General features: G+C 35.7%; 1 protein-coding gene across 3 annotated transcripts in view; it reads right to left on the bottom strand.

Moving 5' to 3' along the window:
* The window catches only part of TTBK2 (tau tubulin kinase 2), a 108,224-nt gene that overhangs the window by 15,716 nt on the left and 77,888 nt on the right, over positions 1 to 14,620 (bottom strand). For 2 of the 3 annotated variants that reach the window (XM_074824220.1, XM_074824222.1), the window contains 2 exons: positions 13,759 to 14,362; positions 8,432 to 8,680 (listed from right to left, as the gene is read on the bottom strand). In XM_074824220.1, coding sequence (XP_074680321.1) covers positions 8,432 to 8,680; positions 13,759 to 14,362 — 853 coding nt within the window. The remainder of the gene's footprint in view (positions 1 to 8,431; positions 8,681 to 13,758; positions 14,363 to 14,620) is intronic. The other variant, XM_074824221.1, reaches the window with a different exon arrangement.

Raw genomic sequence — 14,620 nt, forward strand, 5'->3', positions numbered from 1 at the left:
TTTCCAGATTAAATTCACAGCAGGGAAGAAGTTAAATATAATTAATTATAGATTTTCTAAACTACATTGGCTATTTCTACAGACAGACTAATATGGGGATAAACAGGAGAAATATATGGCTGTAATACTCTCTACTCTGATCTCATAAGACCCCCCCCAGCAGTGCTGTGTCAAGCTCTGGGGCCCCCAACATAAGGACATGGACCTGCTTGAATGTGGCCAGAGGAGGCCACAAAGATGATCAGGGGGCTGGAGCACCTCCCCTGTGAGGACAGGCTGAGAGAGTTGGGGGTGTTCAGCCTGGAGAAGAGAAGGCTCTGGGGAGACCTTACAGCAGCCTCCCAGTGCTTAAAGGGGCTACAGGAAAGATGGGGAGGGACTCTTGATCAGGGGGTGTAAGGCTAGGATGAGGGATAACGGTTTTAAACTGAAAGAGGGCAGATTTAGATTAGATATAAGGAAGAAATTCTTTACTGTGAGGGTGGTGAGACTCTGGAACAGGTTGCCCAAAGAGGTTGTGAATGTCCCCTCCCTGGAAGTGTTCAAGGCCAGTGGAAGGTGTCCCTGCCCATGGCAGGAAGTTTGGAACTAAATGATCTCTAAGATCTCTTCCAACCCAAACCATTCTATGATTCTACAATTCATGGTGTTATGGAACAGAAGATCAGAGATGATTGTAAGTTTTGATACTGAATCCCTTTCAACAGTCCCATATATATGGTACCACAAGTATTGCAGGCATTTGTAGGAACTGATGGTGCCCAGGACTCCACCTTCTGTTGTTAAAAATTCACATGACAGGCACTAATCCTAACTAAAGAGAAGTAGCATATGAAGGCTTACTTGTATCTATCTAAAAAGAGAAGTATGTTGCTTTCCACAGCTCTTCAGATGTATTCTTTCTGCTATTCTATAATGCTAATTTTTGCATTGACTTATATGGAGGTTGCAAGAAATGGGCAGTGAATAGAATACAGATGCAGAGCTGTGAATGTACAAGATAACTGTGTTTTCATATTCTCTAATGTGATAGGTATCTTTTGAGGATAAAGAACATATAGAACTGTGTGTACAGTCTTTCTTTAAGGCTTATTAATCATGGCTTAATTTCAGTGTTCTTTAAATATCTTCCCTTTTCAGTTATTCTTATGCCACTTACCAGGTAAAGGAAGATTTTTTTTTTTTTTCCTGACATAAGCCCATATTCTCAAACATCCAATAAGGCAAATAGTGATTGCTCTAAAAGCAGTATCTTTAATTGCTTTAGAGTATGGCTGTCATTGTAATAAGTGGCTAGTTTGGTAACATGACTAAAACAAGTACAAATTTAATTAATTTGAAACTTCATCTATATAACACATAAACCAACTGAAGAATATTCTTGAAATTTACTTATATTGTTGGAGAACTGGGAAGCAGCAGTGCTTACAGACTATTACTTCATAACACTCAGACAATACTCTTGTCATATACTCCCATTAAGAATGGGCTGGTATTGTAATATTTTTCTTGAGTTCCACAGAGACAAAGCAAGCATGAATTTGCCTTAATGCATAGTTTAGAGATGTGGAAAGACGGCAACTGAAGCCTATTTCACCTTTCCATCTCATGCTATTGTTTCCTTCTTTACAGAAACTGAATTCCTACCTTACCATGGTTATTCCTAAAGTCACAAAAGATCTAGAGATTAAGAACTATTTTCAGAAGCTTGACCACTCGAAGACTTTTTTCTCTGGAAAGCTGGAAACTACTGATTCCATGAGGATTGTGGTTTTAGTAACAAAGCCAGTGAGTTCATATCACACTTTAAGTAGCACAATATATTCAGCATTTCTAAATCTAAATTTTATAAAACATCTAACAATCTTCATTAGGATGTTAATTAGTTCTCCATGAGATGTTAAGTTGAAGTATACTTAGGGACTCTGCTGCTCAAGTATACTTAGGTGCTCAGTTAAGAAGCAAAATAAACCACTACAAATTAGAAGGTTCCTCCTCTAACAGAGGACACAGTAAGTACAAAGTGACATTTATTTTTTTAATGGTGCAACCACTTTTGGTACATAAAATGCAGTTAAAATACTTTCACAGCTATTATTATAGCTAATAATGATTTAAGCAAACCTCACTTTGTTTCAGCAGCTGTGAGATATTAGTATATATTTTCCTACTTTAGAAACAATTTTTACTACTTTTGAATGATCTTTTTGAAGCTAAGCTCTATATTAATATCTGACCCTACAGAGAGAATAACTGCAATTTTCAGAAACAATAAAAACCCATGCTAATATTTCCTCAGGAAAACCCTGAACTCTCATTTTCAAAGCCATATTATACCTTTTTATAAGGACCAGTACATTTTTTTTTTAAATACAGTATCTTCTTTGAAAAATTAATTTGATATGCTCTATTCTAAGCCCAAATTCAATCTAAGTAAATAGTTTTTCTTTGTCATGATAAAAAGACATACATAGAAACTCTTAATCACATAAAAACTGTTTTTATGTGTAACAGCAGTGGGGTCTGGCTACTACTGCTTAGATTAATTCTGAATATTTGTCTCCAATATATCAATTCCAACAAAGGGTCATCACGAAGTATCAGGTAATTCATAAGATCTGCCTTAATACCCATGTGCAGATCTCAAATATGACAATTTTTCTGTTTGTGTCTGATTCCTATGAGCCACTGTCTAATTCTAGGTTACTGCTGTGCTACACTTGTGCTTCAGTTTTGCTATTTACAGTATATTTTTGATTTTTTGTAAAGGTAAAAGTATCTTTCATATTCAAAGAGCAACACTCTAAAAAAAGCTCCAACAACACATAAAAAAAAAAAATTAAAACCAAGAGTCTTCCTGACTTATGATCCTCCAGTCACTCATTTGTATGTTGCAATAAATTAAATCCAGTTCTATCCAGTTATAAGATTGGCACTATATTAGCACATGTTGCCCACAGCTGTGTTATGCTCGCAAGGGAGAGAATCTGTGAACACTAAAATTTCAACGGATGAATCAAACATACCAGAAGAACTGATGAAACCATGCAAGTATAATTTTAATACAAATTCTAATTTCAGCAGGATTATAATTACTGTATACATAAAATTGAATTTTCAAACTTGAAATCCAGATTAAAATTTTCTTAAAATCTCTCCTCAGAATTATCAGGATCTGTTTGAAAGCATTATGGGTTTTCTCATGCCCACCGTGCGCTACCACCAACAGTGGTTGTAATTCACATAAAGAACTAGCTGCTTTCAGTTTGCTTACAAGCATGCCTAATAGATATCCTTTAGAGAAGACAGACCTAGAGACAGGTGTCTTACCGATACTATCGATACTAAGGATCTTTCTCTTTTCTTACAATGTTTTTTTATGTACTCTCTCCTCTGCACACAAGTTTTTATAGTTTCAAACTTTGCAGACACAAAGATGTGATTAGAATCCAGCTTATCTTTTAAAAACAAAATACCTAGAACTTTTGGCAGCCTATTATGTTACATAGTTTTGCCTTTGTGAACAGGAGTGATGATAAATGTAATAGAGCAACCTGCAGAAAGAGAATGGCCAAGAGGGTTCTGTCACTAAAAGTGGATGCAGTCCCTACAGCCAACACACTGTTTGAAAAAAATGAAGACGTTGATATTGACTGCTTGTCCTCAACTGTTAATTCCTTAATTTATAACTTGAAAAGTTTGCATTGAAAGAACAGCTAACCTAATACGCTGTGATTTTTAATTCTTCTTTACACCAAAGGCAGATGTGAAAAAAACACACATGAAGAATTTCTCTCCTTCAGACAAAAGACCCCACTAAGCCTTGGAGGCAGCATTTAGGTTTCCATGTATCAAGCAATTTCCTCTGCCACTTGGGTAAAAGCAACAAATAAAACTTTTTACTTGTTTGCACTAGAATGAGAGTGTGTTGATGAAAGTTGTTCAAGAAACATCATTATCAATATAAAATCTAGTTGCTTAAAAGAATGGGAGTAACCTGTGAGCTTATGTGTCTTCCAGACATCTTTTTTATTCTAAAATAATGTTTCCTGATATTCCTCATCCTATGTGGTTTTGTATGAAAAATTGACTTACTCCAGAGAAACCTACTAATGAAGAAAATAATGACACTGTAGCAGGGATCATATGTTGATTGCCTTTCAACAACCTAACAGTAACAACTGAAAACAGTAAGAATTCTGAACCTGAGCTTGTCTTTTTATCTGGTCATAAGCATTATCAAATGCTTATTTTCATGGATGATAAGTGAAGGCTGTAACATCATATCAACTTAATTTTCAGGCTAAAATTTCTTGAAAAATTAACAGTTCTTAACAGTCACCCTGTCATGACTGAGATCATACAACATCTGCACATTTTCTCTACTTAACAAAATTAGATCTACTGTGTATGAAACAGTTCCAGTAGCTATGAGCTGGACTAATACCTTGAAATTTCTACCTTGATTAAACCCAATGTTGTAAAAGGTATTAGCAGCCTCTTCAGATAAACCTAACTTAAACCTCATGCTGACTCATTATAGTTTCCATCAGGATAGCGAACGGGGGTGGGGGGATAACAGAAAATCGGAACCCTTTTTTCCATAGCCAACTTTAACCATGGCAGCAGTAAAAAAAAAAAAATAGACTCACTGAACAAAGAAAAGCTTTTCCCTCTTTTCCTTCCAGGACACATCTATTTGATAACGTACCACGTCTTGAAACTGAAATTCTGAAGAGGATTTTGGACAAAGATTCCTGACATTTTAATGAATAGGTACAATGCTAAATCAAGAGTTTTAACTAGATGAGTTCTAAGGCAATCTTAATGTACCTGACAACTTCAAGTTAATGCTACTAACAAATTAAAAATAATTTTAAAAGAACACTGTAAGAAGAGAGGAGTATCTCTGGGGTTTTGTTTGTTTATTTGTGGTTCTAAAAGGTATTGATAAATGTGAAAACCAATGTAAATGTTTATCTCTTGCTATTGCAGACTAGTGAAACCTGCCAAAATGAGTTCATAAAAAATGGCAAAATTTACAACATTTACGTGCACTCCTGGCTCATAAATCTAAAACATCCAAAATAAAATGACAGTTATAAGGGATATGCATTCTTTCTCTAAATACCCCTTGAACACGTCAAGAAGTCTTACCTTATTCTTCGATAGGTCCCTGAATTCCAGTGAGATGCTTAAAAATTAAGGTAAATTTTTCAACTCAGATCAGTATATTATTTCTCATCTTGGATATGAATATGAATATGATGGTTTGCATTTCCATAGCATCTTGTGTGGGAAGATTTCAGAGCATTTTGTAACTAATAATATAACTATATAACTACAAAATATTTTTTTAAATGTTCCAGTAAGGTAAAAATTTGTGAAAATTCAGACATAAGAAAAAAAGTGCCAATAATTCCGATTGGCTTAACCTGAGAGACACAGGTTATCCGTCCCTAACACAATGAATAACCGCAAAAATCATTAAATTAAAATTATCCCCCTTGTACATGTCTCATTAAGTACATTGAAAAATGAAAATATGCCAGAATGACACAAAAACTGGAATCCACCTTTGTTAAGGGCTGAATCTTATTGTATAGTAGCCAGTTTAGAAGTATTCTAGATGGCTTCTGTGGCTAGAAGAGGTGTTCGCTATCTTATTGAAGAACTAGAGCTGAGAAACCATAGAGATCAAAATCTGAGGTCACTGATCTTGATTGTTTCTCAAGACACAGTTAAACAGTTTGCACAATGTCTACCTAAGCAATCTCTTCAGACAGACCTCTGGCCAGTAGTTGCGCACTCACATCTCCTTTTCCACTGACCTCACACAACACTCTATGCAGTCCTCTAATGAACAGAGTTCAGAGAACTTATCTGGCTTAAAAATTCACAGAAATGGGTTATGTTTCAAGAGGATTTGCTGTACATTTGGACCATGCTATAGAGGAAGAGGATGCTAATAGCACTCTAGCCCCACTCTTCAGATTCAAGTACAAAGAATTCCTTCTGGTTTTTGTCAGCTCTAATGCTGCCAGACTCTTTCTTTGTGCTGCAAATTGAATAACTAAGGAGAGTAGAAGCAAAATACTCCAATTCTCTTCCATAATATATGTATGGCAAGAGAGGGGTTCTCTTTATTGAACAAATAAAGGTAGACCTACATCCTATACCCTCTCTGCACTAGTGAGCAGAGAATATACAGAAACTTCATGACCTATTCTATCTGATGTCAAAATACAGGAAGGTGGGTTACAGTTCCTGAACCCTCACTCATCAACAATCAGGAAAGAAAATCCCTTTGCTTGATTTCAAGAACAAATGTAGCATTTTTTATTTTTTAATACATGAAACTAAATTCTACAACACAGATTCCCCTACTTCTGCAATTCATTAGTTATGAATGCTGAACAAAATTGCAAACAGCAGGAAATACACAAAAATATATTCAGTACCAAACATTTATACAGAATAATATAGAATGACATTAAAAGTCTTTTCCATACTTAACTGGAGAAAAGCTTTAGGTTATTAACATGCATATTCGTCTTTCATGCTGCTGGAACTTCTAGCTTGCTAAGGACCTAATATTACTGCACTGTAGAAAACAGAAGGACTTGCAAAAGTATTTCAGTTCTTCAGTAAGCCATAAAGCACACGAGGCCTTCATTATTGGAATGAACTAAAGAATTACGTGCTTGTAGTTTCCACAGCAAATGAAAAACTGGAAGTTAAATTCTCAACAGAGTCAGGACTTTCAAAATCACAGCTTGAAAAAGAACACAGCGGTCATGGACTTACCAGGTAAAAAGAAAGAAGAGGCTGAGAATGCTACATATAATCCTCACTCCACTCAGTAGCCGCACCTGGCACAATACCAATTCTTTTTCACATGACAAGAAAGTATATCACTTTGCAGCCCCTATTAATACTGCTGCTGTATTCATTTGTTGGGTACTAAGGAAGCCAGAGAAGACCCTCTGCACCAACCTACTTTCTTTGAGTATTGTGAGCAGTTTGTTAATTATACCTGCAATACATTCCGATTGGAAAATTTAAATCATAGATGTACAGGCAAAAGAAAATAGGTCATTTTGCATCCTGGGATACAAACTAATCCTGAAAAATACTGAAGCTTAACTTTTAATGAGTTAATTTCTCCTAAGTCCTTTTCCCTAGTCGATACGTCAGTCATCATGAAGAATATGGTATTTTGGTATCCCATCAAGTTCACAATAACAAACATTTGGCAGCTACTGTTAGTCTGTTTCCATACATTGAGGGCAGAACTATTTTTTTATATTTAGATAAAAAGCGGCCAAGAGCTGCAGGAAAAAACCACTGCTTTTTGAGCTAACAGATAAAATGCTGATTTAAGTACACTAGCTACTTGGTTTGCCTTGTTATCACTCACCACTGATCCTATGGAAGTTTGAAAGAAGCTAATGTTGATGGATTACTTTTAATATCGACACTTCCGTGCATGATTCACTGAAAAAAACCCAAGTCTTTCACACAGAAATATTTATACTGAAAAATACATTGGAAATAAAAGGCAACACAAAATATAATTCAAATGAAATATTAATGGTAAAATGATGATGATATGTTACGGTCTTATGCATTAATGCTATGTCATACTGCTTTACCAGTCAATGCAAACTCATGCTGCTTAGCAAATCTCAGTATTTTTGTGACTAATACACAAATTATGGTTAACTTCAAATATGATTCTAAGCCTTCATCTTTTTCATATTGAAATGAAACTGGGAGTACGGAACTATGAAAAGTCCTCTTTCTCAAGTGACATTTTCCATTAGCTATGATTCCCGACAATTCCCATTTTTGCTTTGTATACTGCAAGAAGTGGAACAATTCATTATTCGTTCATTCCCAAAGTAGCAATTTGACTATCTCTAGATCCTGTTGTCTCACATTAAAATAATTTAAGAGAGTCCAAATTTTAATATGTGTTCACAGTTCGAAATCTACCTGGTACTGATTATAGGAACACATAAAAAAGAGACATTTTAATCACAGTAAAAATCTGTTTTCTGGATTTTATAATCCTACCTTTTTCCAGAGAAAATCCCTCTGAGAACATGCAACTATCTTCCAGAACATCCAGAGATGCTTGGTGCTCCAGATCATAACCTGAATAACAGCTATTTAAATATTCCTCTCTCTCATTTTACCTCTTCTAAGCAGGACAATATATCTTCCTCAGAGTATTCCTGACTCTGTTCCTGAACAAGATCCATTCTTATTCCCTAACTTGATCTTTCAAAATATTTTTTAGGATGTTGTGTATAGCAGTATGACTAGCATATGCCTACTACCGGACTGTGCAGAGCAACTGAAAATGTTAAACTTTGCAGATGACTGCTACACTGCAGTCACTTTTATGAAGACAAGGCTTATTCACCTGCTGAAGTTGTGCTTTTGAGATGCGAATGACAGGGGGGAACTTGTTGCCACAGGGAATGACAGGAAGCTGCCTACGACCAGTTGAGCGGGAAGAAGAGGAGTGGCTCTCAGCTGATTGACTCCTTGGTAAACCAGCCTCTTTCAGAGGGTCCGAGTGGATGGATAGATAGGCTATAGGGCTCATGGTGCGGAGGATGGGACTTGAAATTCTTGGAGTGGAGAAATGCAGCATATGAGATGAGTTGAGCTGTGAGAACAACATGGTGGGGAAGAAAATAAGGTTTAAAAATCAATACTTTAATAATTCTTGTTTATGTCTTGCCTATGCGCATTTTCTTAGAAGACCATATTCACACCTCCCTCACAGGCTAAAAGCTGATGATTTAAGAGGTATCTTAAGTCTAATCTTCAAGTTTTCCATCAATTTTTAAAAATCCAGTATCAAAATCAAAAGTGAGCATCCTTTCTCTAGCTGGCTCCTACCTTCCTTCCTTCCATCAGTAACAATCTAGGGCAAATTTAATAAACTAACACGGTCTGTTCCAAGGACATTGCGCACACAAACTGGTTGATTGTTGACTGGTCCTTGCAAATGCTTAGCACATTGTGTTTTCTGAGACGACTATAGTTTTAGCATATACACCCATTGCAGGCTTTACAAATATGACTGTACAACTACGGCTATAACAGCATATATTAAGAACCATAGCTGACAGGATTAATCAGTAAGTTTAGTACTAAACAATTTTAATGAAATTTCCTAAATATGGGATTGAACTAGAAGGATATATTGACCTGCAGAATCCATGAAAGGGGGGGGAAGAACAGGAACTGTAAAGTCAAAGTGTTCCAAACTAACTCTTTTAGAGAAAGTACATTTTCAAGTTGGTTTTTGATTATTCTGATAACCTATAGCTTTGACATACAACTCTGCAATCAGCTGATTCTTTGAAAGACCTTTTCCAGTGCTGAATAAATATCTGACAGTGACACATCTAAATACCTGTAAATGAGATTGCTAGATACAGTTTGCAATTCTTTGTCTAAGTATATTTAGACAAAACCATGAAGAGTAGAGATATGAAAAACTTTTGCAAGCTTCATGAAGGTGATTTTCTGTTTCCTACCATGGTATTTGCAATTCTAACCTGTATTCCCTGGAAACAGAGAGCACCTATCAAGCATTTCAGTTTCCAAGGAAAAGGTATTTTCAATTACATCAATCCTAAAGCTTCAGTTCCCATAATGCATAGCTGTCTCTGGAAAAAAACAAGTATTTCCAGTGTCTCATAAAAGCAGCAACTGAGAATAGAAGGTACAAGAGAATTAAATTACTTAGAACTCTGAAATAAATGGAAATTTAAGAGCAGGTTTTTGACAAAACATAATATTACCTCAATGTACAAAACGCTAATTTCAGCAATATTTCTAAATAACAAAAATAAATAAATTCACACAATCAAACCTCTTCTATAACCATGCATATATACATATATATGGTATTAGGTTGTCAACCAATTGTGACCAGAGCAAACTGTTGTTTCATTTAAACTGAAGATGAAAATGGAATTAGTTGTTACATATTCAACTACTTCAACTCCATTATTATTTCTTTGCTGAAATATCTGCTTCACAAATATATGCTGTAAAGCTTCATGCATGCACTGTATGGACTTCACTGCAAACAGTACAAACACTGTAAATTAATGAGGCCATAGTTCAACAACACAGCAAGACCAGCTTTAGGCTCTTAGTACCAGATCAAAGAAAAGAAAACCAGAGAACATCATACATGATACCAAGTGCTGCTTCAGTATAAATTCACCATTAGTCTAGATCGGCTCAAATGCTTTTGACAGAATTACTTCATATCAGCAGATATTACAGCAAATCAGGTACTGTCTGTCCTCCTGCAGCCAAAGTGAACATAAAGCCTTTATGAAAGCATAAAGTCAGCATATATACCCTTACATGCTCTGAATAGTTCAAAAGAAATGTGACCATGTGCCCATGACTGAGCCAGATCAAACTGGTATTTGCTGGTAGCACACAGAATCTGTATTGCAACTGGAAAACCATAACTGATAACATGAAAATTAGTTCTCTTACCTGCAGGTTTTTTTCATAATAGATAGAATAATTACTGTGACTTTTTATGCCTGAAACTTGCTCATCCCCAAGCCAATAACTTAGATATTTTTCTCTCTTATTTTTTGAGCTCATGTTTCCTTCCTGAACTGCTACAACTTTACATTCTTACTAGAATGCTGATGCTGTGTGAAACAGGTAAAAAGTATATTATCATCAATTACAGCAAGTCCATGTACACACACAATTTCAGGAAGAACATTTATCTACAAATGGAAGGACTGTAGCCCAGCAATTTCTTTCCTTCAGGAGAAAATAAAATTATGGGTGAGTATATGAACCTTTAGTTTCTCATACAGAAACATCCTTGCTACTACTGACTACTTAGGTAGTGAGCAATAAAGCCCTGAAAGAAATATAGAATAAAGAAGAATCAAAGTAAAAAATGAAAAATCAAAAAATACATAAAGCAGGAAAACTATTTTATTCATTCACCATTGAAGTAATTGCTTGCATCTTTAACAAACCAGAATAAGAATAAGCTCAAAGAAGATAATAACCAACTCAGAATAAGCTCAAAAAAGATAATTCATCATACTTTCTATGGTAATTAAACCCCATGCTAACAGGTCACCAGAAATCCATATGAGACTATACTCATAAGAACGATGACTATGAATGCCAACGTGTCCTAGAGTTTCAACCTGTTTGAAATGAGTAAACTGTTTCAGAAATTATATTAAGCTATTATACTACTATAATTTCAGTATCTATTTTTAACACCTTTTAATAACATTTAAGTCATTTGATTTATGGTCCTAAACTTACACTCTAGGGTCCAAGCCTGTTCTTATTAACTGATGCAATATAATTAAATGAGCAGAAAAGTAAAGTACAACCCTTTGCCAATTATTTGTATTGTCAGGAAGGTGCTACCTAGAAAAATTACTAAAGAGCAAGAACATCTGATCCACAAACAAGGATCATATTCAAAGAAAAGTTTCAGGCAGGTAGATGCTTTGAGGAAGAAGGAAAAGTACTCTACCAAACAGTTCCCTAAGGTCACCAGGACACTTGAACAGAGAGAACTACTGTATGAAGAGGCATATGTAAACTGTCTCCCTGTGAAGTGACTAGGACACTCACCTATAAGAACAGCTGGGTTCCAGTACCCACCTCAAGGACTATTTAAGTATCTTTTATGAAGTGGAATACCATCAACAAAGGACAGAAAGAACAACTTGCCTCCAAATATCCTCCTGGGCTTTGTTTTGCTTTCAAGGACTAATGAAGTAGATGGAGGACTACCACATATTGCCATCACAGTTGGAACAGACACACTGCATAGACACACTCTGTTCCCCATTTCTAAATTGGCCAAATAATTTCTATTTTGCTTACTCCCAGTTCAATTTATATTTTCAATTACACGTGATTCACCTTCAAAACAGCATGTTCCTTCCTGCCATTCAACTTGCCCTCACAGCACTATTTGCCCTTCCAGGATAATACAAACCATATTAATTTCCCCCTTTTTTGAGGTCATGACAAATATCCCTTACCTGCTTGCAAAACCAAACTAAAATATAATCTCACTCCAATATCTACTTCAAGCAGTATTTCTTCCAACTTATAATTAATTGACCTTGCTTATAACTATTTCTACTCCCATGCTCAGGAGCTTCTTTCGTTCCAGATAAAGATATTGTCCATTATTTGTGCTGCAGTACATGATTTTTATACACCTCTACTTTCAGTTTTAAGTAAAATAGCTATTGTCCCAAAAAGAGCCAAGTTTATATAAAGTGGAATAGTGCATTTGCATACAAAATAGCAAGCTGGTTTTTAATGGCTTTTGAAATAAAACCACCTGATAATTAGTATTTTGTACAAGACTAAGTGTTGCTCTTTCTTGTCTGTTTTACTAAAACTAACATTAAAATACAAAAATTGAACAACTGAAAACAACTGAGCAATTTAATTTTTCATCTTTAGAAGTTTCTAACCCATCAAACACTTTCATGCAATTAATATTTCAACTTAAATCTAAAAAAATCTTCTGTTGTTTAACACAGTTCTGCATTTTGAATCATGAATGGATCTTCTATAAATCACATCACTCACAAAGTATGATATCTAAATATGATCTTGTATGAAAGATAGATCTTGCGTTTTCCAGGAGAACCTAGGTGTATTTGAAATTTTACTGTACAGCTATAGTTAATTACATTGACTAGTTCATTTTAACCATAAAAGATATTCCACACCTTATAATAAATGAGTGGTTGGTGAAGAGTTTCTTTTTCTAATGAGCTGGCTGTAACTTTGACAAAAAGTGGTGATAAGTGAGGGAGAAGTACAGACAGGTTTCTTGGCTCAAAAGAACTTGAAAGAATTGCCCTTTATGTCATAGATGACACAACATCTACTGAGAAAAGGGGAGAAATAAAACCAGGAGCTGATTCCCAAAGACTTAACCATTAATATCACTTCCTCCTTAGTTAAAGCCAAAGAAGTCTTTGTTTAGAATCAGTGACAGAGGAGAAAAAAAAAAGTAGAAGTTCAAAAACTGCAAATGAGAATTCTTTAGAGACGATGGAGAAACACAAAAGAAAGAATTGAAGCAAAGCAATCTGTCTTAAGAGAAGACTCTGGGAGCAAAGCAGTAGGTGCAAAATTATCTTGGAAGTGAGAAGTAGTAACAACTTATAAAAGCCAACAAGTGGTTGTATAAGAACCATTAGAAATTTCAGAAGAAACAGGAAGAAACAAAGGGAATTCTGAAAGAAAACACTACATCAACGATGGTGAGAGCAAGCAACTGTTTCTTTTGTTTCAGCCATTTAGGCTTTTCTGAAACACATGCAACATTGTAGCACAGTATTTTATACATTCCTTGTCATTTTATGTTTATGTACTGCAAATAGAATATACATTTGTATGTGTATCTCTGATTAGGAACCACTGAATAAGGAGCTTCTTTATATAATTTCTTTTTTTTTTTTTATTGCAGCCAGTTCTGTGGATCGTACCTGCAGAACTAATAGCCACTTCCATGGGACAATATAAACACCTGTGTTAACAGAACATGGAAGATCATTCTGCAGAATCAAGTCCCATATCTGATGAAACTAGGAATTTCTGCTACACTATTGTATTTTAGTCACTGCCTTTTCCCTTACCTCATGTAATTCTGAACAAGGAGAGGTTCAATAAAACAGCGACTGTTTCTCTTACCGGAGTGAGTGCTCCTTCTGCTTGAGCTTCCATAGGACTTGTAGGGGTGGCTGCAAGAAGCTGTCCAGCAGCTCCGGACTGAAGTTCCAATTTATCTGTAAGCTGTTCGGAAGCAGCAGGATGACACTCCATGGCTAGAACAAACTCCACCCCTGAGGTCTGGTTCTTGACATGGACACTGTTTCCTGCCCAACCACCCTGTCTGGGCTGCTCTTCTGGAGCAGACTCCTCTAGAACTTGTAGTACCTCCGGCTCTTCATCTGAGGGACTTCCAGTAGTTTTGTGTCCTAAAGCCTCATTTGTCCTGAAGTCCTGCAAGTCCCGTTCCTTATCTATTATCACCCATTCCTTAGAATCAACCTCCTGCCTGCAGGAGCTTAAGTTGACAGCTACAAATCCATTGCTAATAACACCATCAACATGTTCTGGAGAACCAGCTGACACAGGCTTTGAAGGGTCTGGAAGATATTCTTCATCATAGTGCCAAACATGGTCCATGCGGGCAGTCACAGGAGCAGGAATGGGTGTCTTCTGAGAAAGAGGAGGAACAGCAGCAACAGGAGTCTCTGACGCAGCATTCAAGTCTTTCTGCATCTTCTCCAAACTTAAGAAAATAAGTTAATATCTGAATTAGTTAAGAATTAATTAAATAATGTAAGCTACATTTGAGGTTTTTCAGTAGAGGAAAACTAGATTTATGTAAAAATTTGTTGTCATATTTTAGAACAATCTACAGTTGTTTAAAGATCCACAATTTGAGACAAATAAGTAAAAATAGGCAGATGGTCTTGGAAATTTGCACATTATTTGAAGTGTAATTGTAATATATCATATTGTATTGTAAATGTAGTTACCAGAAGTG

Source organism: Strix aluco, chromosome 4, assembly GCF_031877795.1.
Source record: "Strix aluco isolate bStrAlu1 chromosome 4, bStrAlu1.hap1, whole genome shotgun sequence".
Taxonomy (NCBI): domain Eukaryota; kingdom Metazoa; phylum Chordata; class Aves; order Strigiformes; family Strigidae; genus Strix; species Strix aluco.